Source organism: Dicentrarchus labrax, unplaced genomic scaffold, assembly GCF_905237075.1.
Source record: "Dicentrarchus labrax unplaced genomic scaffold, dlabrax2021, whole genome shotgun sequence".
Lineage (NCBI taxonomy): Eukaryota > Metazoa > Chordata > Actinopteri > Moronidae > Dicentrarchus > Dicentrarchus labrax.
This window is the reverse complement of record NW_026136715.1, coordinates 25,822,063-25,845,654: the sequence shown is the minus strand read 5'-3', so window position 1 is coordinate 25,845,654 and position 23,592 is coordinate 25,822,063. Positions and strand designations below refer to the sequence as shown.

The 23,592-nt window shown below is 41.5% G+C and overlaps 1 protein-coding gene across 1 annotated transcript in view; it reads left to right on the top strand.

Annotated features, from left to right (window-relative positions):
• The window catches only part of lamb2 (laminin, beta 2 (laminin S)), a 47,203-nt gene extending 24,414 nt beyond the window's left edge, over positions 1–22,789 (top strand). The window contains exons 8-35 of the mRNA XM_051425328.1: positions 2,713–2,915; positions 3,066–3,186; positions 3,418–3,606; positions 3,939–4,118; positions 4,984–5,096; positions 6,366–6,445; positions 7,457–7,592; positions 7,703–7,861; positions 8,531–8,658; positions 8,787–8,919; positions 9,047–9,239; positions 9,977–10,120; positions 10,564–10,795; positions 11,142–11,311; positions 13,851–14,075; positions 14,185–14,402; positions 14,538–14,634; positions 15,664–15,845; positions 15,949–16,139; positions 16,283–16,467; positions 16,715–16,956; positions 17,695–17,898; positions 18,540–18,684; positions 18,800–19,007; positions 19,138–19,279; positions 19,531–19,707; positions 19,785–19,944; positions 20,849–22,789. Coding sequence (XP_051281288.1) covers positions 2,713–2,915; positions 3,066–3,186; positions 3,418–3,606; positions 3,939–4,118; positions 4,984–5,096; positions 6,366–6,445; positions 7,457–7,592; positions 7,703–7,861; positions 8,531–8,658; positions 8,787–8,919; positions 9,047–9,239; positions 9,977–10,120; positions 10,564–10,795; positions 11,142–11,311; positions 13,851–14,075; positions 14,185–14,402; positions 14,538–14,634; positions 15,664–15,845; positions 15,949–16,139; positions 16,283–16,467; positions 16,715–16,956; positions 17,695–17,898; positions 18,540–18,684; positions 18,800–19,007; positions 19,138–19,279; positions 19,531–19,707; positions 19,785–19,944; positions 20,849–20,985 — 4,694 coding nt within the window. The 3' untranslated portion in view covers positions 20,986–22,789. The remainder of the gene's footprint in view (positions 1–2,712; positions 2,916–3,065; positions 3,187–3,417; positions 3,607–3,938; positions 4,119–4,983; positions 5,097–6,365; positions 6,446–7,456; positions 7,593–7,702; positions 7,862–8,530; positions 8,659–8,786; positions 8,920–9,046; positions 9,240–9,976; positions 10,121–10,563; positions 10,796–11,141; positions 11,312–13,850; positions 14,076–14,184; positions 14,403–14,537; positions 14,635–15,663; positions 15,846–15,948; positions 16,140–16,282; positions 16,468–16,714; positions 16,957–17,694; positions 17,899–18,539; positions 18,685–18,799; positions 19,008–19,137; positions 19,280–19,530; positions 19,708–19,784; positions 19,945–20,848) is intronic.
• The last annotated feature ends 803 nt before the right edge of the window (positions 22,790–23,592 follow it).

Here is a 23,592-nt window from a genome sequence, read left to right as displayed (position 1 = left end):
GTGTTAGTGCTAGCACGTTTCAATCTCAATTTAGCAAAAGCATTTTTGACTTCCTACATTTTCACACAAAATTCAAATTTCACAGTGAGCCAATAAAGAAGAAAAGCAGTAGAAGGACAAGCAGCTCTTTAGGATAAGCTAGCATGCTAAAGCACCAAACTAAGATGGTAACCAACATGCTAAACATTATACCAACCAAACATCAGCTTTTGTCATTGTAAACATTTTTGCTTACTGACGTAGCACTATGTCTACAGTAAATATAGTCTGACAGAGCCGCTAGCTTAACTGAAGACCCTTGTTTTTTTGTGAAAGCCTGTTTTTGGATTTCAGGAAGTCTCTTTATCCGTAATTGATTACACAGCAGAAAACGTTAGATTTTTTAGTTTTGATTTTTAAATTGCGTCACCAATCACCTTCATCTCTTCTCTTTACACATTCAGTTGGACGTAAATGGTAATAAATGTCCGTCTCAGGCTGAGCCTTCGGGCTGCTGTTTGGCTGCTGCAGTTGCTGCTGGCGGAGTTGGAGGACTGTTTTCCTGCTATTACAGCATGAGGAGGAACAGACAGTGTCTTAGTGCAGTGGAGCTGGAGGGATTAGCTCTTGACTGTCAGAGAGGGATTCTATTACTGTAGATAAAGTCGGTGGGTGAGAGTTTGGAAAATAAAGCCTCCCATGAAACATTTCATCCATCTTATTGTAGTACTGCCACTTCAGCTCCAGCAGGATTCAAAATGACAAGAAACGAAACTCAGGAAGCAAAAAGGTTTTAAATGCTGGTCACGAACAAGGTATTTCCTTTTTTGTGTGGAAGAACAGTTTGTAAAGAGGCAGCAGCTGCTCTGATGCAAAATTATAAATGTTCATAATACCTATAATTATAGTCATCACGTTGATAATGAAAACTAAAATTTCCACATAATTTTGTGCCTCATTTACTAAACACTAAACTAAGTGTTACTTTTATTTATTATCTCTTAAACCAGAGATTCTCAGTAACACTGGTTATCATTGGTGTTCAGTCTGTGGCCCACTAGTGTAGGCATATTTCCTCTGCTGTTGACATGGGAAAGTAGGCCCTTGGGAAGCAGAAGCATTGTGTATGACAAAGAAGAGGAAAGTATGTGCTCTTGTGAAAATGTGTTGGTATGCTTGTGTGTTTTGGCACATCAGCATTTATTTGTGTGTCTGTGTTGATGACTACTGGTGAACAGCTGCACTGTAACAGTGGGGGATGTTCTGACCAGAGCTATTCCGGCAGACTGACAGGATGAAAAGACAGACATATCTCTCTGGAAAGGCGTTATCTTTCTCCTTATTAGGAATTTTCACCAAACAGTTTAAGAGGATAAAGAGGCAGGATGTGGGAAGAACCATTTCAACACCACATTCCGTTATTGTCCATCATTTTTAGATTAACCCCCTACTGGAAATACTTGATACTTGAAACTCATAAATGATATTTGGGTGGTGTCTTGGTGGATATATGGAGAGGCTGTCCAGTTCAGTCAGAGATACCTACTTAAAGGAACTGACTATTTATAACAAATGGTTATACAGTAAGATTTAGTGGAGAAGGTTCTGTTTTTTTCAGGGAGATCTCAAAGAATTCGAGCAGCCACAAGGATTCTTCTGGTGAGCTAATCCCCCTTAAACAAACACATTCACAAAGATTACCTTTATAGTAAATACCAATGCCAAAAATCGGGCACATAAGGAGGCGGTTGGGGTGGTGGGTGGAGCTGCAGCTGCAAACACTGCTGGGATGACGGTATCAGCAAAGCAGTAGTGAATAGTGGCTGCACTGCACACCGGCATCAATATCAGTGGATGTGACAAATCAACTGATAGCCGGTGAATGAGCCAGTGATTGTGAAGCATGAATGAAACAGCTGATGCCAGCGCGACTTCAGTGCTCTGCCTGAACTATTGCTATGCTGCCAATATGAGTTGGCTGACAAAATCCAAATTGTTCTCACATTTAGATAAAGACATAGATATAGAAGGTTGTGCGTGGATAACACATCTCCTTACCAGGTTGCCAGTCATGTCACATTAAAGTTGTAAGGTTGTAGGTTTTCAGTTTTTACTAGCCATGCTAGCCATGTTATAATAGGGGTGGCAATGATGGTTGGTTGGTTGGTCTGTCGTCTGGTTGGGCCACTACTAAAATATTGGTACAGATATGATGCTTGGAGGATGCCTCCTAACTTTTGGTGATATGCTTACCTTTGATCTAGCGCCACCAGCGTGTTAACATTTTCCAGTACTTTGGTTTATGACCAAATACTTGCAAAACTAATGACATACCCATCAGAATCTACTGTATTGTTGTTCACCCATAATGCTGTGCCACATACTCAGTTCTGTCATGCTCCACTGGACTTGATTTCCTCTTGTTGGAGCAATAGGGCTTTTGCGCTGTGTGTGTGTTTGTGTGTGTCTGTGTGTGTGTGTGTGTGTGTGTGTGTGTGTGTGTGTGTGTGTGTGTATTTGCTTGTACTTTTAACTTGTTTCTTAGCTGCTGTTCTCCATCTTTTTTCTCACTTGTTTCCTTGACATACCATCCATCCTCACACTACCAGCCTTCATATAACACAAACACTTAAACTAAACTCGAGTGTCCACTTGAAAGGAAGCTTTACTCTGATTACATGCCAGCCTTCTATTCCTTTCCAACTTATTCTCTTCATGTCCTCTTCCCAACAGACCAGCTGAAGATTACCAACTTGAGAGTAAACTTCACCAAGCTTCACACACTGGGAGACAACTTGCTGGACCCAAGAGCTGAGATCAAAGAAAAGTACTACTACGCCATTTATGAACTTGTCGTACGTGGAAACTGCTTTTGCTATGGCCACGCCTCGGAGTGCGCCCCCATCGATGGCATAAGGGATGATATAGAAGGAATGGTGAGTGATGAGGCTTCAGTTACAGTGCACACTTTTAATTAGCAGTTTTTCCCCTAGTTTCTCTCCTGTAATTTACTCTCATAATTTTAAAGCTTTTGGTTCTTCATCTCATATAGATTGCCTTAACTTCCCCTCCCATCTCTTTTTAAGGTCCATGGCAGGTGTGTGTGTAACCATAACACCAAGGGTTTAAACTGTGAGCAATGTGATGACTTCTACAACGACCTGCCGTGGAGACCAGCCGAGGGACGCAACACCAACGCCTGCAAGAGTGAGTACAGAGGAGGAAGGAAGCAAAAGGGACATTAAGTGCAGTGCAAAAACATCACAGATTTATTAGCCAATAGGGATTAATAAAAAAGAGATTGCATGAACTGACACTTTTTAATCTATTATTTGTCAGAAGGCTAATGGTTTTAACTGACAAACAGTTTTTTACAGCTCTGTCTGTGGATAATGGTGAAAATGAAAAATCATTGATGCTTGAAGGTTTTCTTTCTAGAGTGTAACTGCAATAGCCACTCGAACCTGTGTCACTTTGACATGGCGGTGTATTTGGCCACTGGAAATGTCAGCGGAGGAGTGTGTGATGACTGTCAGCACAACACCATGGGACGCAACTGTGAGATGTGCAAACCTTTCTACTACAAAGACCCTATTAAAGATATCAGGGACCAACGTGTCTGCATAGGTGAGTGTGTGTCTGAAAAACCTGTAATGGCATTTTCTGGAAAAAAAAAAAAAATGTATAAGCTGCATACTGCTGGCAGCAATCGCTGTGTATACAATAATGTGTATGGTTGTGTGAAGAAATGTGGTGAGTGCCTGCTTTATTTTTCTGTTATAAATGTGCATTCTATTTCTTTATTTACCACATTTAAAATCTAATTCCAACAGACTGTACTATCAACTCACAACATGCAAAACCACACAAACTTAACTAAGTGTAGATATGCATCCCTTCAGTTTACCGTACCTTACCTTCATGCATTAAGATTTGTCTGGCACCCGTCTGTCCCATAGCGTGTGACTGCGACCCAGATGGTTCCCAGAATGGAGGGATGTGCGACAGCCACACTGACCCTTCCCTCGGCATGGTGGGAGGTCAGTGTCGTTGCAAAGCCAATGTCGAGGGGCCGCGCTGCGACAAGTGTAAGACCGGATTCTTTGGCCTGAGTGCTGAAAACCCCCAGGGCTGCCAACGTGAGTACAGTCTCTGTTATAACTCACACAAACATAGAAATGTTACAGTGACCCAGATTTCCACTCTCTGAGGTCACTCTGAGCAAGTACATAGGTTTGGTTTCACAAGTATTCCTGCATCATTAATGATCTAAACTTATAATTACCTACTGTCCCAGATAGACCCCTGGCACTTTGTGATTAATAATGTTATAATGTTATTTAAAAAATGACAAACAGCCTACTATATCCAACATACAACAACCTCATGTTTCCATATTTACTACAATGGGCACTGTCCTTGGTGCATTATCTTTGATTGGTCTTCAAATCTTGCAACATTTTGGGAGACTTATCTATAAACAAAAACTGATTAAATTATTTATATATTAATATTATTTTTTTATTCCCCAAAAATACAAGAGGTTGGGATGTTTTATAGCTCTGAGTAGTGTCTGCAGGTCCTTCCTCTCAAGGTGCATACAACCTCCAGAGGAGAGGGCAGACTGTATGTTGCCTGAGAGGCGAAATGCAGTGCAAGAAAATTAAACCACTTTAGGTTACTGAACAGAAAGAAGACATTTTCTGTAGTGACTTTAGTGAATGAATCAAGCAAAAACTGTGAAAGTGGTGTGAGGGGGAAAGTGAGTGGGATGTCCCCCCCACATCCTCAGTGGAAAGGACTGCCCTTGCATGCTAGCCTTTGTAATAATACAAATATATATATATATATATCTATAATATCTATATAATAATATATATCTGCTAATCAGGGTCACATAAAAGTTTGCTTTATTATGTGCTGCAACAACTAATTATATATCTGTGAGAATCCTCATACAGTTTGCCCTCTACCCTGTCCCTCTACCCTACCCTGTGCTGCCAGAATGCCAGTGTGACCACAGGGGAACAGTGTCAGGCAGCTCCCAGTGTGACCCAGTCAGTGGAGACTGCTTCTGCAAGCGTCTTGTCACTGGACGCAGCTGTGACCAGTGTTTGGTAAGACTGTAAAAAAGAATGTGTTATTTTGGCCTGACTTTTGTTTTCTCTCTCACCACCACTCACTCCCTGCCACTGCTAATAACCCCTATTTGTTGGTAATGTGACAGTGGATGAAAAACCCTCAGATATATTTCCGGTTTCTCCTCTTTCTGTTTTGACCACTTCTGTCACTTTCCTTTCCCCTTACATTTCACTCCAAGGTCCATATCACCTGTATCTTTCCTTTTCCTCATTTCCTCTTAGCTTCTAAATTAGTGTTGCTGATCTTCTTCATTCTCTGTTTCTTTCTCATATTTTCCTCCCACACTTTCAGTCCAGCAGCCCATGTTAGCTCAGCTCAGATCAGCTTCCTGTTATAATTCAACCTCTTGTCCTAAACCTACTCAGCCAGGAATAGTGTAGGCAGGAATGTGAGCTCCTGCCTGGGCCCTGTGTCTAAATTTAGCCCAGGGATTTGAGGCTTGTCCGGTTGGTGTGACTTACAGCAGGCCTAAAATGGCCAGGGCCTGGACCTGGTCCGAAAGTGGATCTTGTCTTCTGATTAGCCCTCCTTTTAGTGGCAATAATGTTATGTCAACATTGGACAGAATTGAAAAATCCTCCAGAAAAGAAAAAGTACTGCACTGTGGTAAAAACATATTTGATAACAAATAAATAAATAATACCAGTATAAATATCCACCTACACAGAAAAAGAAGCTGACTCACCAAAGAAAAAAGTTCATGTCATTACTGCCTTAGAGTTTCCCTTGTTCGCCTTCCAAATAGCTAACAAGAAGACAGCCAGCCACAGACCAGTATTACTGTAGATGGATGGATGATGAGTTTTGTCCACAAACTTGAACTGGATTGTTGCAAATAAATATAAAAGTGACCAAATTCTTATATAACACTGAGGGAGAAACCACAAAACTTAGCTAAGTACAAATACATCAGCCAAAACATACTCAAGATAAAAAGATTGCTGACTGCAAAATAAATCCAGCATTCCCACTGTCATGTCAGCTCTTTTTGAAAGAGAGGAAAATCTCACAATGTCAACTGAAAGGAAACGGGCAGTAATGATATGCCCCAAAGCTATGATTGTTGTTTTATTGGATTAGAGAGCTAGATAGATGGTGAGAGTATGACTCACACTTATGACAGCGGAAGTTCCCAGAGAGCAATGCATTACGTCTATCTGTTCAACTGTTGAGCGGTTGCTGTGTCGCCTTCTGTTTCTGTCTGTCAATCACTCTGCCCTCTGTCTGTCCTTCTGCATTTCTAGCCAGAACACTGGGCTCTGAGCCACGACCTGAACGGCTGCAGGGGCTGCGAGTGTGATATCGGAGGAGCCCTGGATAACCAGTGAGTGATACTGTCGCTTTAATCCTGAGTCACAGGTCACACGTCAAGTATGAAGCTGTTACAAATGACATTACATAGCATGGAGGCCCCTTACAGATGTTTTTATCTTTGAGACATAACACTCAGATATCAATTAATTGCCTACAATAGAAGCTACAGCTTTGTGTACTGATTTACTGATCTCTACCTTTACCCTGTGGGCTATAATTTGTCATACCGCCAGTCATATTAATTGTAACGGATTAATTGGCTGTGCCACTAGAAGTTGACATCCTCTATTCAAACATCATACAGTAATTCGGTTAATTTTGCAGTTTTGCTCTTGTTAGCCACGCTAACGAGATGGCAATGTAGATCCACCCAACACTTTAGTCCAAACTGGAATATCTCATCAACTGTAAGATCTTTTGCCATGGAAATATGTACACATACTAATCATTCCCTAGAGGATGAAACCCACTGAGGATGATCCCCTGAATTTTTCTCTAATGCCACCAATTGTGGTTATGAGTGAAATTTCTCAACAAATATTGCATTGCCATGAAAATTGTAATAAATTTGGTGATCTTCTAACTTCGTCCAGTGCTATTACCAGCTCAGAATTTCAATATGTCCAATACTTTGGTTTATGATCCAGTACTTACAAAACTAATAGCATTCCCATCAGTCTCAGCTCTACTTTGAGTTTAGTGCTGATTATCTAATGTTAGTTATGCTGACCTGCTGATGTAAGATGGTGAGCATGGTAAACATTATATCAGCACGTTAGCACTGTGAGCATGTTAGTATGCTGATGTTAACATTTAACATTTAGCCTCACAGAGCTGCTAGCATGGCTGTAGACACTTGTTTTTAATTGTTTATTGTCTTGTTACAAGGTAGTAATGACTGTAATTATGATTTTACTAACCCTACCCCTAATTTAAAAGATTAACAGTAAAACCTGAAATAATAATTGTTAATATCAGCTGTAGCATTGAAATAACAAAGCTATTTATGTCCTATCTGTAGCTGCTCCATGGAAAGCGGTCAGTGTCGCTGCCGCAGTCACATGACAGGACGCCAGTGTATGCAGGTGGAGTCTGGATATTTCTTCATGGCTCTGGATCACTTCCTTTATGAGGCGGAGTTGGCCAAAATGGGGCAGGTGAGACCACCTGTATTCTTTATTAGCACACATTTATATTGGAGGGATTCTGTGGCTTTAGTCTGAAAAGATATTTAAAAATATATCTGAATACGTCTGTATATTCTCAGGGCAGTACACTGGAGACCAGGGAGCACCAACCAGGTCGGCCCGCCACATGGACGGGCATTGGGTTTGCTCGGGTACCTGAGGGTGGCACCCTGGAGTTCCTCATCAGTAACGTCCCCTACTCCATGGAATATGACCTGCTTATCCGCTATGAGTCACAGGTGTGTGTGTGTGTGTGTGTGTGTGTGTGTGTGTGTGTGTGTGTGTGTATGTATGTGTACGTGTGCCTTCATCATCTCTGCTGGTAGCAGACTAAAGGATTAATTAAACATTTGTGATATACACTTCTTCTCTCTCTTGCTGAGAAAGTCGATACCCTCATACATTTTTCTTAAAATATGAGAGTGGAGAGTGGATTTTTATAGTCCCAGAGTAGTGACTTTCTCCGCTAGTTGCCTGCCAAACTCACGCTAACAAGAAAGCCCAATTCCAATCCGGCCCTTACACCCTCCCACTCCGTGTCAGAGTGTGGAGACACACTCATGACAGTGGACAGTCTCTTTTGGGGGAGGTTATAAATACACCGGCAAGCTTTGGGACGCTTTGCCTTTCTCCGATAGAAACAGGAACATTAGTCAGCCTGGTATTCAATCTCTTCTTCTTGCCAATAAGATCCAATTTCAAACTATATATCTCACTGACTAATAACCTTAAAGGAGCATCTTGCTGGTGGTTTTGCGTGTTTCAGCCCTTTGCCTATAAAATCATACATGATACATGTACATGTTAACATTCACTGTAACTGTCCCACTTCCATTTTCACACTTATGTTTCATGATCAGTTTTCTTTTGACGACATGTTTACCCATGTTTACGCTGATTCTACCTAGATGCCCCGAGACTGGGAGGAGGTTAGACTAACAGTCATCCGTCCGGGGCCGATTCCTACCAGCAGCCCCTGTGGAAACACCATTCCAGATGATGACAGACTCACTGTCTCCCTGCCTGCTGGAGCCAGGTCTGTGGCTTAAGCATACACACACACTCATGCATACATACACAAACACACACACACACACACACACACACACACACACACAAAAAAATAGCTGAGTGTCAGCTGTTTGCTGCTTGTGTTTGCTCCAGGTTTATGGTTCCTCCTCAGCCTGTGTGTCTGGAGAGAGGTGTAACTTACACCCTCCGCTTTGAGTTCAGACGCTATCAAGACGCCAACAGTATCCTCAATGGAGCGGCCAACGCTGTTCTCCTTGTGGACTCGGTGAGACGAATTTCTTTTTCCAGTTTCTCTAAAATAAGCATCTGACTCATTAAGAAAGTGTAGTTTTCATTCTGCACACAAACATCTCCCTCTCTCCTCCTTTCCATAAATCCCTGTTCATCTCCAGATTGCGTTGATGCCACGCCACTCCTCCATGGAAATGTTCAATACAGGGGATCCAGCTTCTAGTAACAGGAAGCAGACCTATGAGCGGTATCGCTGCCACGAGGGGGCGAAGAGTGTGACCCGCCCGCTGATGAGCGACACCTGTGCCAAGCTAATCACCAGCATGTCAGCCATCATAAATGACGGGGCTCTGCGTGAGTGATAAAGCTTCATTAAAATGCTTTTGCCTTGTTTGACTGACAGTATGTATGTATGTATGTATGTATGTATGTATTTATTTATTTATTTATTTATTTATTTATTATTGGTTAAGATTTCTTCAGATTTTTTACTAGACCATTTTACTTTTACATTTACTTGCTCTTCTCCTCTGCATGCGCATCAGCCAGGTATTAGATAGGATAATGGCCTTAAATATGTTTTTAATATTATAATGGTGCTCAACTGCTATAAATTCATCTAGTGGGACACAGCCAAGCCAGAAAGTTAAGTTTCACATTGGTATAGCATGAAGTGAGTTTCAGCTTATTGTTAAGCTGTTCTGCCCACAACTTTTCATTCATTCTCAAAGTGTTGTTTTCAGCTGTAGTAAGCAGCTGTTTTCAGTGAAACAACTCTGTACACTACCTGCCCAGCACCAAATGACAGACAGACTCAGTGACTAGCTGGTGGACATAGTGGAACATTTAGCAGCATAAGAATTTAAAGCTATACACAATAGCTGCAGTATCATCATAGTTTCTATTTCCTTACACAAAAAGTGAGGAAAATGTTAATCACAGCTGGACTTTGGGGACCTGTTAAAGTAAATGAATCACATTAACCTTACAGTCATATAGATATGTTCTTGTTCTCAGAATTCAATGTGCATGATTTTCCCATATATTAGGGTTCAGTGACTTCATGCCTGTGCTTCTCTGTCCTCCTCCAGCTTGTAATTGCGATCTTCAGGGGTCCATCAGCTCCATGTGTGATGTCCGCGGGGGGCAGTGCCGCTGCAGGTCCAATGTGATTGGTCGACGCTGTGACCAGTGTGCTCCGGGAACTTACGGCTTTGGACCCTCGGGTTGCATAGGTGAGGAGCTCTGGGCCTTTATGGATGATATGATGTAACATAACAATATTTCCATATTTTACATCCTTGAGCTGGCTGGGTTTTTCAACTTTCCCTGGAAGGGCTTAGTAGGATACAGACTGTACAACAGCTAATGAAGCAGTTTTACTGGAAAATTTCAGTCAGATTGCTTGAGCTCAATATTGACAATTATATGCATGCATTTTGTTCTTTTATTCTATTTACAAATTAAAGTGACTGTGCAGTGCCTTTGATTAGTTATATGCTATGCTGCTGGCGCCCTCTACTGTTTGAGTGCATAATTGAACATCTGAAGCCCCTTTACTCAAGTTAATTATTCCCATCATACTTATCTCTTATCTTTTCCTTCTCCTTTTCACCTCACTTCCTGGGATCTCCTCCTTCCTTTACTCTCTCCTTTTCCTTTTCCTCCCTCCGTCCAGCCTGCGGTTGCAGCTTGGAAGGCTCTGTGACAAGACTTTGTGATAAGTTCACTGGTCAGTGTCAGTGTCGTCCGGGAGCATTTGGTCAGCACTGCGACGGATGCCAGGCAGGTTACTGGGGCTTCCCCAGTTGCAGACCCTGCCAGTGTAACGGACATGCTGACGAGTGCGACCAGAGGACCGGAGCCTGCATCCGCTGCAGGGACAACACGGGAGGAGACAAGTGTGACAGGTGATGTTTCAGTGTTAAGTCATAGTCATATGGGGGCAAAGAAAGTAAGTGTAGTTGTGTTTATCAGAACTCCTTACTTCTTATTTGCTAAAAGACAAGTTTGAATACAAAAACGTTAGCAGTTACAGTTACTCATAGTTCACAGGATTTTTATAGTACACAAAATAACTCTTTATTATTAAATTAAGTTGAAAACGTTTTTGTTCTTGTGTTTCTGTAGTTATGGAACAGCTTTAAATCAATTTAGACTCAATGTAGACTCATGTATTCTTGCATATTCCTCATTCCAGCTCAATCCTTTAATCACAAGTGTTTAACTGAGTAAACCCTTCTGTCATTTCTGTAGGTGTGCCAACGGTTACTATGGTAACCCAGTTTTAGGCAAAGCGTCCAGTGGTCAGTGTCGTCCATGCCCCTGTCCAGATGGGCCCCACAGTGGACGCCATTTTGCTGCTTCTTGTTACCAGGACAACCGCAACAGACAAATTATCTGCAACTGTAACCAGGGTTACACAGGTGAAACTCAGACGATGCTTGTACTCTTGCTCTGTCTCTGCATTTTCTTCTGTTCTCCTCCCTCTTCCAATAGCCCTTGCTTTCTGCTCTGTGTCTCCTTTTGTCCTCAGAAAGTGATGCTGAGGAAGTCATCGGTGTGTCCACATGTCTCTGTAGTTACAATAAATTTAACATAGAAATTCATTGTAACTAAAGAGGGTGATTCATTTTCTACAGAACCTGTGACATTGTGAACACCTGTTGAACACCTGAACATTATAGAACTGGGTAGTGACATTTCTTCTCACTTAGTTTTAGTTCATCATTAGTATGGTTTGTAGCTAAGTGGAGTTCTGTTTAAGAAAGAGCTGATGTTACAGTATAAATAACCTCACTGATTGAGATGGACCTTTAAACTACAGCCACACTAGCTGCTCTGAGGATATCCTTTAGCAGGTATAATGTTTATCATATTCACCATATTAGTGTATCATTTTAGCTTGCTCTGCTGCTAATCAGCTAATTGGCACACATCACAAAGATGCTAAAGGAAAGGAGTCATCCTCTGGGGACTATGAATACCCATTGCTAATAGCAGACCAGTCTAGCAGAGTCCATCTTTATGAGCACTTCTGAAAAATATTAGTAATAAAACTTCAATCTTCTACTTTATGACAAGACAAAGGATATAACTCAAATGAGATAAGAATGATGTTTCTCAGTGGGCTCTAGTGAAAGGTAACCTGTGTCATTTCCTCCCTCCCCTGTATTACTGGCACAGGGATTGTTAAACGCTCCGGGGTGACCATTTTTAAGCGTGAGTAATGATGGTTGACCCCCGTCCCTCCCACTCCTCCTCCCCGATCCTCTACCACCAACCCTCCACTTTACCAATCCTACCCATGCATGGCTTCAGCACCCCTCCCGTCAGCAGTGCTGCTGTGCCACAGTGCACTCCTGCCCATGTGTGAGGCCTGGCTCAAAGAATACTCTTTCAAATACTTTTCTGTGACTGCAGTGTTTTATATGGCACTAAAGGAACAAATTATTGTCCCTAAAATGATACTGACAGAAGATTTGAACCAGGGCTGCGTGAATGTTCTCAGTAGAGCTGAAAAGGAGCTGTACTGATACAACAATATAGCCATAAAACTTGGTATGTACACTGATGTTCCTTTTTTACCAGCCTGGCTTTTCAAGTGAAGCACAACGGAGAGCAGTGACTTTCCAAAGTATAGGTCGATTACCTCATTCGACCTGTACTTTTGAAAATCACTGTAAAAACTCGAAGAAAACTGTAGCTGATTACACTTTTCTACCCAACTTTACCTCTTTCTGCTCACCACTGAATCTACGTCCCCTCTCTTTCATTCCTGACCTTCATCCAACTTTCTCTTTTTTCTATTTCGCTCTCATCTAATCCTCCCTGTACTTCAGCTTTTACTCTGCCAGCCCTACTCTTCACCTCTCCCCACCTTCTCATTCCTTCTTTCTCTAATTTCCTTTTTCTTCTACATTCAAATATGCCAAGTATGAGGGAAACAGTGAAAGAAAACAACAAAACGAACGGTTCACTGGCAAAAGAATCCAGTACTCTGCCTGACTATTGTTGTAGCTGTAGGGTACAGTATATAGCAGTAGTTTATGAAAGATATGGTACAGATTTAACCAAACACAAGACGCTACACAGTGTGGGATAGGACAGGGGTGTGTCCATAGTGGTTATATCTGTCTCTGTGGAATTTCTTGAAGCAGACTGATAGTACTTGTCCACAAATATCAGTCATTTTGTTTGATTTCATTTTTGTTTCCATTCATTGTCTATGCAATGCATTTTGGTAGTGCCAATTGTTTCAAGAGATGAGGTGTCCTGTTGGCTGCTTCTCTTTTGCATAGAGTAGAGGTCTAGGCTACTTAATCCAAATCAGGGGCAGCACAACTTATCGCCTGTGGAAACAAAAAGTTTAAACTGACCGCTGATTTAAATTTATCAGATGTTTTCACACATACCGTTCACACATCATGACAAAATCATGAAACGTAAATGACTCTTGTCTAATGTTATAGTCTATTATGTAATCAAGTATAGTAATGTGTTGCATATTCTACTGAAGAAGGGTCTGATGACAAAGACACGTGACTAATGAGAACCAGTTAACCCAACCCCAATGAGTGATGATGAGTAATGAAACTGATTCTAGTAACATGCTGTATTAATATAATAATATTCATGCTTTGCCATGTTAGACTGACTGTTTCATGCAATGGAAGTATCCACGGAAAATATTGTAGTTGCAATCTAGAACAAAATCCCATCTTATAAGGAGGGTCCTCATTACTTTGTTGAAACAAGATTACATGTTGATTCTACTGCTGTAAATGCACAAGTTTCCTGCTTCCTGCTGTTTCATACACCCTAAAAACAGCTTGGACTTCACCCATGCTTACTGCAAATATATTTCATTTCTCATAAAAGCAGCAACTATTATATCTCCTCCTTCCCCTCCCTTCTTATTGTAACTCTTGTTCCTTTTTCTTTTTTCTTTTTCTCCCGATTCAGGTGCCCGATGTGAGGAATGTGCCCCCGGTTATTACGGCAACCCCTCTCAGCCCGGAGGACGCTGCCAACCATGCCAGTGTAACAACAACATAGATATGTCAGACATGGTAGCTTGTGACAGGCAAACCGGAGAGTGCAGGAAGTGCCTTTACAACACTGAGGGCCCCAACTGTGGCATCTGCAAGAGCGGCTATTTTGGAGACGCTTCTCGGCGCAACTGCAGGAGTGAGTTCATCGAAAAAATGCCCCCCCCAAAAAAGGATTGACTTTCATGTTAATGAAAAAAGAGGACTATGATAATTATGGCATGTTTTTTTGCCTATTTGTCCTTCAGAGTGCACGTGTAACTTCCTGGGTACTGAACGCAGCCAGTGTATGGAGCGTGAGGACTGTGTGTGTCAGCGTACCACAGGGCAGTGCCAGTGTCTACCAAATGTCATAGGTCTGACATGTGACCACTGCGCCCCCAACCACTGGAACCTGGCCAGCGGGAAGGGCTGTGAAACCTGCGGCTGTGATCCCAACAACTCCGTCACCTCCTCATGTAATGAGGTAGGGAATGCTCTGATCTGAATACATTCAAATAATCTCGTGATAGTATAAATATATTCATACTGGCAGGAACAAAAGAAATGGATGTGCCATGGCTCTATATCTATCTGTACCTATCCACTTTCTGTCGTGCAGTTCACTGGGCAGTGTCAGTGTCGTGACGGCTTTGGAGGGAAGACCTGCACAGACTGTCAGGAGAACTACTGGGGAGACCCCAGGACACAGTGCAGAGGTTAGGAACATTAAGACACAATACATGCTTTTGGGGAAATGGTGTAGTTGCGGTGAGCATAATAAAGACAGCAAAGGGTTTGATGCAAAAGTGAAGTGCTCTTTGGCTTTATAGCTGCTCTGGCTGAGAGGTGGGTTGCGCAGTAGATAGTACATTAGTTCATCAGGCACTCCTCCTCAACAACTATTAACAATTCAGAAAGACGAAAAATAATAATAAAAATAACTGCCACGTCTATATTCTCATAATGTCAAACTAAACTAAAACATTATAGGTAGCATCAGCTAGGACTTGGTTAGCGTTAACTGTCTGCTAAAATGCTTTAGCTACTGTTACAGGAGTTTATTCAGTGACATTACAGCAGTAGCAAAAACAGGTAAAGAAAAGGGGAAACAGGTAGAAATTAGAATGCATTGCAAAACTGCTCCAGTGCAGGCCCTAATATAACAAATTTATGTCTGTGTTCAGAGGGAATTGAGATATATTGGAGATATCTACTCCATATTAAAAAGACAAATAAATCTGATTGACAAGAGCTGTGACACGGTTTACAAAAAAAGTTCGTAAACTTTTCAAGTAAAAAGGCGTGGACTGGCGGTCCACCTCAATATGTAATTGTCAGTCTTTACAGCTTGAGCACTTGGTGTGGAAGTTAGTATGCACACAGGCTGTTCTCAGTGGACTTAGTAGCTTCAAATAATGAGTATGTCATGCATTTTATTTTCAGAATAACCAAGACTGTTTGAAAATGAAGAACTATTAGATGCAAATGATTGCATTCCATATTTAAGATAATAAATGTTTTAGAGCATTTTATTAGAATTCTGATCGTGGTTCATTTCAGAACAGTGACACAACTTACCAGTAAGAGGCCTTACAGCAGCCTCATAATCAATAAATAGCACACTCTGTTTTGCAGTTAACAAAGATACCTTTAGTTTAAACAAATTATATTTAGTCATTATACAGTAAGTCTTGTTGTTCCATGTTCACTGCACACTCCCCCCTTCTCCCTCTCTCCCCTTCCAGCTTGCGACTGTGACTGGCGAGGCATTGAGACCTCTCAGTGCAACCGGGTAACCGGCCACTGTGTTTGCCAGCAGGGGGTGTCGGGTGTCCGCTGTGATCAGTGTGCCAGAGGCTTCTCCGGCCAGTTCCCCAACTGTCAGCCCTGTCACCAGTGTTTCGGGGATTGGGATCGCATTGTGCAGGTGCAGTGTCATGCAAAGGGCATTTAATCTTCACCCTGTTGAATAACTGATTGATTAAGAGTCAACCACAATCTTTCTCTTCACAATTTTGTCTCATTACCAGGACCTGGCAGTGCGTACCAAGACTCTGGCAGAGCGTGCCCATGAGATTCAGACAACTGGGCTTACTGGGGCCTATGAGAAGGCCTTTAGAGACCTGGAGGAGAAACTGGCACAAGCTCAGGGCATTGTCAACGCACGCAACGCCACTGCTGCAGCAGTCGCTACTCTAATGGAGCTTATTGAAGATCTTAGGTACAGCCTATATGAAAATATTTATATAGTCATAATTTTTACTGTGTCATAAGGTAACAGTATCAAATGGTGATACTTGATGGGGGTCGTGGAATCAGGATTACAATGTACATCCCTCAACAACTGCTTGTCTTGCCCTGCAGAGCGCAGATCGGTGAGACCACTGACACCCTGAACCGCCTGGAAGGAGACCTAACCATTGTCCAGGACAGCAACTCTGAGGCAAGCAAGGAGCTGAGTGCTCTGGAGAGAGAGGCTAAAGAACTAAACCTCACTTCAGAGCAGCTACACCACCAACTGGATGTCCTAAAAAACTCCAACTTCCTAGGTGAGAAAAAGAATCCTCATTATTCAACTATTCACACTTTCTGCTGCTGTCAGCTTTCTTTCACTTTCTCCTACTCAACTTCCTCAACTCACATGCAGCATTATTATTCTTTATCCTCTCCCCCTTTTTATCACTGAGTAGAGAATCTGTAATCCCTAGTAATCCTAAAAAATTAGTTCAGCATCAATTCGATTAAAGTGAACTGTGCTAAGTGAAAATTTACTTTTCGTCCTACTATTCCCTCTAGGTGCTTACGACAGCATCCGTAGCTCTTACAACAAGTCGCGTGATGCAGAGCGGCGTGCCAATGAATCAACAACCACCAAGCCCAGCACAGTCAGCCAATCTGCAGACACTCGCCGCCGTACCGAGCGCCTCATCGCCTCCAAGAAGGACGACTTCAACCGCAAGAATGCAGCTAACAAGCGTGCACTTGGAGACCTCAATGCCAGAGCACAGGGCCTGGACATGAAGAAGATCAATGAGAAGGTTTGTGCACATTCTTCATTATTTGAAGAAGCTGTTAACACTGATTTTAAGTTTTCTACAGCCATACAAAGGGAAAGAGAAGTAATTACAATAGCACTGAAATGGATTTTCACTGAATAACAGATAAAATTCCTTTTTAAGCCTTCAAGGGAAAACAGTATCCACAAAGAACATATCTTCATTCAGCTGGCCAGTTTGTTTAAAACAATAAACTTTATTTTACAAATATTACAGGTAATGTTGCTTAATTGCAAACAATAGAAGTTCATCTATTCACACGAATATTAATATGGAATATGATGATTGTACACTGAGCTTGGGGTGTATCCCCAGCAGGAGTTTAGCTGGGGACTTTTTCCATAATGTTGTACTGGGATAGCAAACTGAAGATGTTGGATTATCAACAGTTTAACAACTAAGTAAATTAGTTTTAGCTTTAGCTACGACCAGTCTCGGCTATATCACTGGCTAGCTTTCGCTTTATAGCTCTCTTGCTTTACCTTTCTAGCTGCTTGTCTCTGTGACACTTTTAAACAGTGTTTTCACAGATATTTTACAGTACATATTGTGGGGAAATGTTTAGATACTAAAAGAGACAACAAAATGTCACATTCTGGTCTTAACTCAATATTGACCAAAGTTGTTGTTACGTGTTGTTTGGCTTTGCGGGACAGTCGTGTCTGGCACACATGCACCTGATCATTTCCATACAACCAACAAACTACATGTTCTCAACAGGTTTGCGGCGCACCGGGTGATGCTCCCTGTGAGGAAAGTCCTTGTGGGGGTGCAGGTTGCCGTGATGATGAAGGGAACCGTCACTGTGGAGGCCTAAACTGTAACGGCGCTGTAGCAGTAGCTGACAATGCTCTGGAGAGAGCAAAACACGCAGAGAAGGAGCTGAATAAAGCTATGGGAGAGGTGGAGGGACTCTTTACCAAGGTATGGAGGCCTATGAGAATTATAGTTACTGGACTTCAACTGTTTAAAATATATAGCATTTGTTAGGATAGACAATTAATAATGATGTTTTGGTTTTTTTCAACACATTTCTGGAACAGGGTCTGTACAGCAATTTTAAATACAGAGGGAAAATCTTTGGAGGCAGAAAAGGCTTTTTGTCCACTTCTCATTAGACCCAAATGGAATGCAGCCAGGAATTTCTGTCTGAATCTTATTTACAAGTGTTTTCCAGATTAAGGGGAATCCCTTGCAGTTCTTTTTAGAGTTTTTTAATTAGATATTTGCCACTGTGATTTTACAGTAATGCAGGCATTTTAAGTTTTTAAGTTTTACTTTACACTGTATAGTTTCACACTAATTCACATCCATAGTTGTTCACTTTCTTTTCGTGCCTGTGTGTGGGCTCAGACTTTACAGTACACTCCTAAAGTTCTGGGACGTATGTGCACTTAGACAAAACAGATTTCAGTGAAAGTGGGCACACTAAACCTAAACCAGTAGACTTTATTTATGATTCTTGAGTTAGGTGACTGAAGGCTAGTAAAGACTGCACCTATGGTGAATAATTTGTATTTGTCAGTATATTGTGTCCTCTATAAGCATTTCTGCCTTTCATTCAGGTGGCAGAGGCCAAGAGCAAGGCAGAGCAGGCCAAGGGTAAAGCTCAAGCTGCTCTGGACAAAGCCACCGCCACCAAGAACAAAGTGGAGCGCTCCAACAATGACCTGAGAGACCTCATCAAACAGATCAGAGACTTCCTTACTCGTGAGTCTGCTGGGTTTATGCTATACATATATTTTACATGTACAAGATAACCAAGAACCTGTAGAAAAGTCATGCTGCCCTCCTATGTCAACCTTGCCACTTCTCGTTCTCTTAGAGGAGGGCGCAGACCCAGACAGCATCGAGGCAGTGGCGAACCGTGTGTTGGAGCTCTCCATCCCTGCCTCACCCCTCCAGATCAGACATCTTGCTGATGAAATCAAGGAACGGGTTCGCAGTCTTTCGAATGTGGACGCCATCCTGGAGCAGACGCAGGATGATGTCCGCAAGGCTGAGCAACTGCTGCTGGATGCCAAGAGGGCAAGGTAGTCAGGATAGAGTCACACTTAGAACAAATGTATTGGTACAGAATTATTTGTTCTAACAAAGAGGGTTTCATATTTATTCATCAACACTAAAAGCGTTCACTGTCAGTAACACAATGTTATTTTTAAGGCATCGGGCTGAAGGGGTGAAGACCACAGCAGAGACAGTGAAACAGGCCCTGATGGATGCTAAGAATGCCCAGACATCAGCAGAGAAGGCCATAGCCAGAGCCAAAGCTGACATTGGGGACACCGAGGCCCGACTGGCACAGGTAGCCAACCAAAAAAAGAGGGGGAAAAACATGCTATGCCTAACATGAAAAGTGTCATTTGCAAAATGATGTTCAATGTGCATTCAGCACACACACACACACACATAGAGGTTATTACATCAATGTCCAGGACTCAATTTTGAGACATCACATCCTGGCACATAATGAAAACACAGTGCTTAATCCAACAAAAGCAAATGTAACAGTAATATTTCTGAAGGGTCAGAGTTCACTGTGCCTGCTGTCCTCAGATTGAGTCGGAGACATCTAATAGTGAGAGGAACCTGAATGATGCCATGGACCGCCTCGGGACACTGGGACAAGAGATCAATGCCCTGAAGACCAAACGTGCCAACAACAGCATGGCAGCGGCCCGAGCCGAAGAGACAGCCACCATGGCACGAGATAAGGCAAACGAAGCCAAACAGGTGTGTGTCTGTGTGTATGTCTCTTTAAAAACATGCACAGCTGGTATTAAAAACCTCTCTGCTGTCTTAATGCTCAGATTCTAGATGGCCAGCTGACAGATAAATACCATGAGGTGCAGCAGCGGGTTGATACGAAGGCCAAGGCAGTGAAGGATGCGAAGAAACGGGCAGAGAGCCTCAGAGATGAAGCAAAGGAACTACTGAGAGATGCCCAGAACAAGCTCCAGAGACTAGCAGGTGCTTATTAATATCTGTGTGTGTGTGTGTTTATGTGTGTGCAGTTGAAGACATAGACAAATGTGTTTGCATTTGTTTGGCATAAGGAAAGCATGACTTTATTATTTGAAAGACACAATTCTTACAATGTGTAGAGTCCAAAGAATCAAATTATATTTTACTATTGATATTAGCATAAGCTATTTAAGATGCAGGTTAAAATGAACAAACATGAGACAGAAGATAATGACTGCAGCTCAACTGTTGAGCCTAAAGCTGTAGTTTCAAGTCCGGACTCCGGAGGTAGTCATTCAAACTGTGTTTGTATAGCACCTTTCATGCAGGTTAGTGCAATTCTAAACACTTTACAGGTGACTGACGCTGAAGCTGATGAAAACGCATTGCACATATAAACTTGTGGAGACTAATTTAAAAATAGAAACAGCAAACAAAACAATTTAAACTGCTTGTCCTATAGGGTCACAGCAGTGCTGCCACTAAGATCAACCACAGACCAGGTGCCCGGTTAGCTCAGTGGGTAGAGCTGGCGACCCATATACCGAGGCTGAGTCCTTGCTGCAACTGCCCATGGTTCGAATCCAAAAAAAGCCCAAATAAAAACTTGAAAAAAAAAAGAGATGCCGTGCCTTTGGAGGACAAGGGTAACATATATATACAGTATATATAAACATTGTGTCCCTAAAATTGATTCTTGAGGAACCACACAGGTTATTTTATAGTGTTTTGAGAAATGACAAAGAACTTTATTGCAGAGAGATTGGTAGAGATGGTTAAAAACTAGACAGACCAATGTTTTCCTTCAGTCTATTTAAAAGAATCTGGTGGTCACGTGCATCAAGTTGAATGACTTTAAAATGACTCACATTAGCTGTGTAACCATTCCTGAAATTCCTGCTTCCCACAGAGCTGGAGAAAAACTATGAGGAGAACCAGAGGAGGTTGGAGGGGAAAGCTCGTCAGCTGGATGGCTTGGAGGACAAGATGAAAGCCATCCTCAGTGACATCAACAAACAGATCCAGATCTACAACACATGCCAGTAACTCACTACTCATGAGAAAACTGGTCCATCTTTGTGTTTTTCTGCCAAATCTTCCAGATACACCAACTGTACAATAGACTTTGAACCATCAAAGAAGAGGGCTGTGGTGGTTATTTTATCACTCTGCAAGTGAATTTGCATATTTTGTGTGCAGACTGTCTTTTATGTAAGTATTTAAAACAGTTGCTATCATATTTAGATATATGTACCCATGACCGAACATGTAATGGTTGTCTGATATGACATATTTTATTTTAATTTGTGTACATTATTTTTGTTTTTCATTTGTAAAACAATCTGGAACTGTATCTGTGTCATTATCCATGTTTACATTTGTGTAACATGAACATTATATATTAGAAAAGTCAATGATACACAGCCGTGAAAATAATGGATTACAAACAATTTGTAGTCAATCTTTTTATGGATTTTTTTACTTAGTGATAATCAACAGGTCAATATACTTCCCTCCCCATTTTTCTATGAAGTGTCTATGACTACTGAAAGTATATTCTACAGTGTCTTCTTTCAGTATGTAACACAACAACTTTGGGGTGCATGAGGACAAAATCTGAATCAAAATCTGTTCTGTGTTTTCAAGTTATAATGAGGCTTTCATTGTTTTGGCTTTTTCTTAAACAAGCCAAAATACAGACGAGTCCCTGCATAGTAGTAGGGACATACCATTTCAGTAGAATGAAGAGATGAACAGGGTTTTTGAATTCATATGGATTTTAAATTGAAGGAATTTTAGATAAAAAAATTGTACCAACTGGGGTGCAAGGAATCATTTTTTGTATTATCTCAGCCTTCATACCAATAAATAAAAATCAGTTTGACTCCGCTGAGCGAAAAGATGTAAGCAGCCCAAAAACCACCTCTGCCTGGAGTAGGAGGGTGGCTAATGCCAAACAGGAATGATGTAGGGAGCAGTATAAGCTAACAGTGTAAACTAACAGTGAATGCTAGCGGCACAGCTCTGGTGATGCTACTATGGGTCAGTCTGTGTGTATGTGGGTGAACTTCGGTCCAGAGTGAAATATCTGTCAAATACAGCTGATAAAACATTAAATGAGCCGGACAAGCTGAGTCTGACATATTCTTCTGTAAAGTGATTACTTACACATAAACCTTTTGAATTTAGATAGCAAAATGACACTCATCATTCTGACACCACCCTCAGGACAAACTTAAAGGACTAGTTAGACATTTTGAGAAATAAGCGTATTTGCTTTCTTTTAGAGTTAAATGAGAAGACATCCAGCATGTAACTCCCAGTCATTTTTGTAGTTACAGTTTGTATGAATTAAACAAACAAAATATAACTCATATATATATATATATATATATAAAACTTGAAAGCAAATAAGTGTAATTTCCAAAATGTTTTGCTGTTTGTAATGCTTTAAGTCATCACTTATTGATGGCCAAACCTGTGATGCACAGATGAATGTGAAGAATGTTTGTTTATCGAATGCACTGTGATAGAATATGTAAGGTCTGCAGTAATTCTGAAGTAAAGTCTGAAGTGACATAGTTTTCTACAGTATGAACAGTGTTTAATTGTGCCTTGTAATATGCCAGTGTCTTGTACTCATGTTCTTTGCATGACAGTTTGTGTTTTTGGCTACATGACAGGCCAAAAAAAACAAAACACCTGTAAACATATTTCCCTCAGATGACATTTCAACTGGCAGCCACATGACTTTGATAAGTAATTGCCAAAGCACAGATACCAAAAGAAGCTTGTGTAAAGTTTAACTGTGTACCGTTTTGTGAATAAAGGTTGCATAATTTAACCAGAATGGCGTTTTACTATTTTTTGGCTATACGATATGGTCTTGTTAAATAAATTAGCGTTTTGATTATTAGCTAGGATGCTCTTAATGTGTAGTCATGCTCTACCATATTATTAGAGGGTAACTCTAACAAGGGGAACGAGCAACAGGGAACACCACAGGTCTGCATCTGTCAATATGATTTTAGTGCAGACTCAGAGGATGACACAGTGCAGGATGCCAATTAGGACGAGGCCCCAGTCTAAAAATAGTAGGGGTCTTGATGTATTATGGCCAGGGTCCCCTCCTCAAATGACTGAAAAAAATATCTGTGGGAATATGGGCCCATATAAAGAGTTGACATATGAGCGCCATTGAATGTTGATTGTGGAGGAGCTGGGATGGCGTTCAGCTGAAGCAGTGCCCACAGCCCATTCCGGCCAGAGACCCAGAAACCAGCCAGTATTTCTCCAGTTGAATACTATCTTGCCCCGTGTTTGCTGTGCGTCTGTTAGTTTGTGCTCATTTAAGTAAGAAATGTACTGACAAATGTTCCATATAGGCATAATATCAACTGAGATAGGCCTATTCATGTATTACATTTTGATTTTGACAGAGGGGCCCTCTCTCAACAAGAAAACAAGAAACAAGAAAAAGTCCCCCTCCACTCAAAAATCAGTGTTTGATCCTGTTCCTACAGTGTGCTGTTTGAATGCTGTCTGTGCAGAGTTTGACTCTAGAAGGATGTTTTCACATTCCTCTGCTGAAAGTGGAAAGTTTCTCTGTGCTCATTGAACATCTGATTTTAGGGGCGGGGCCTATGAGGATGA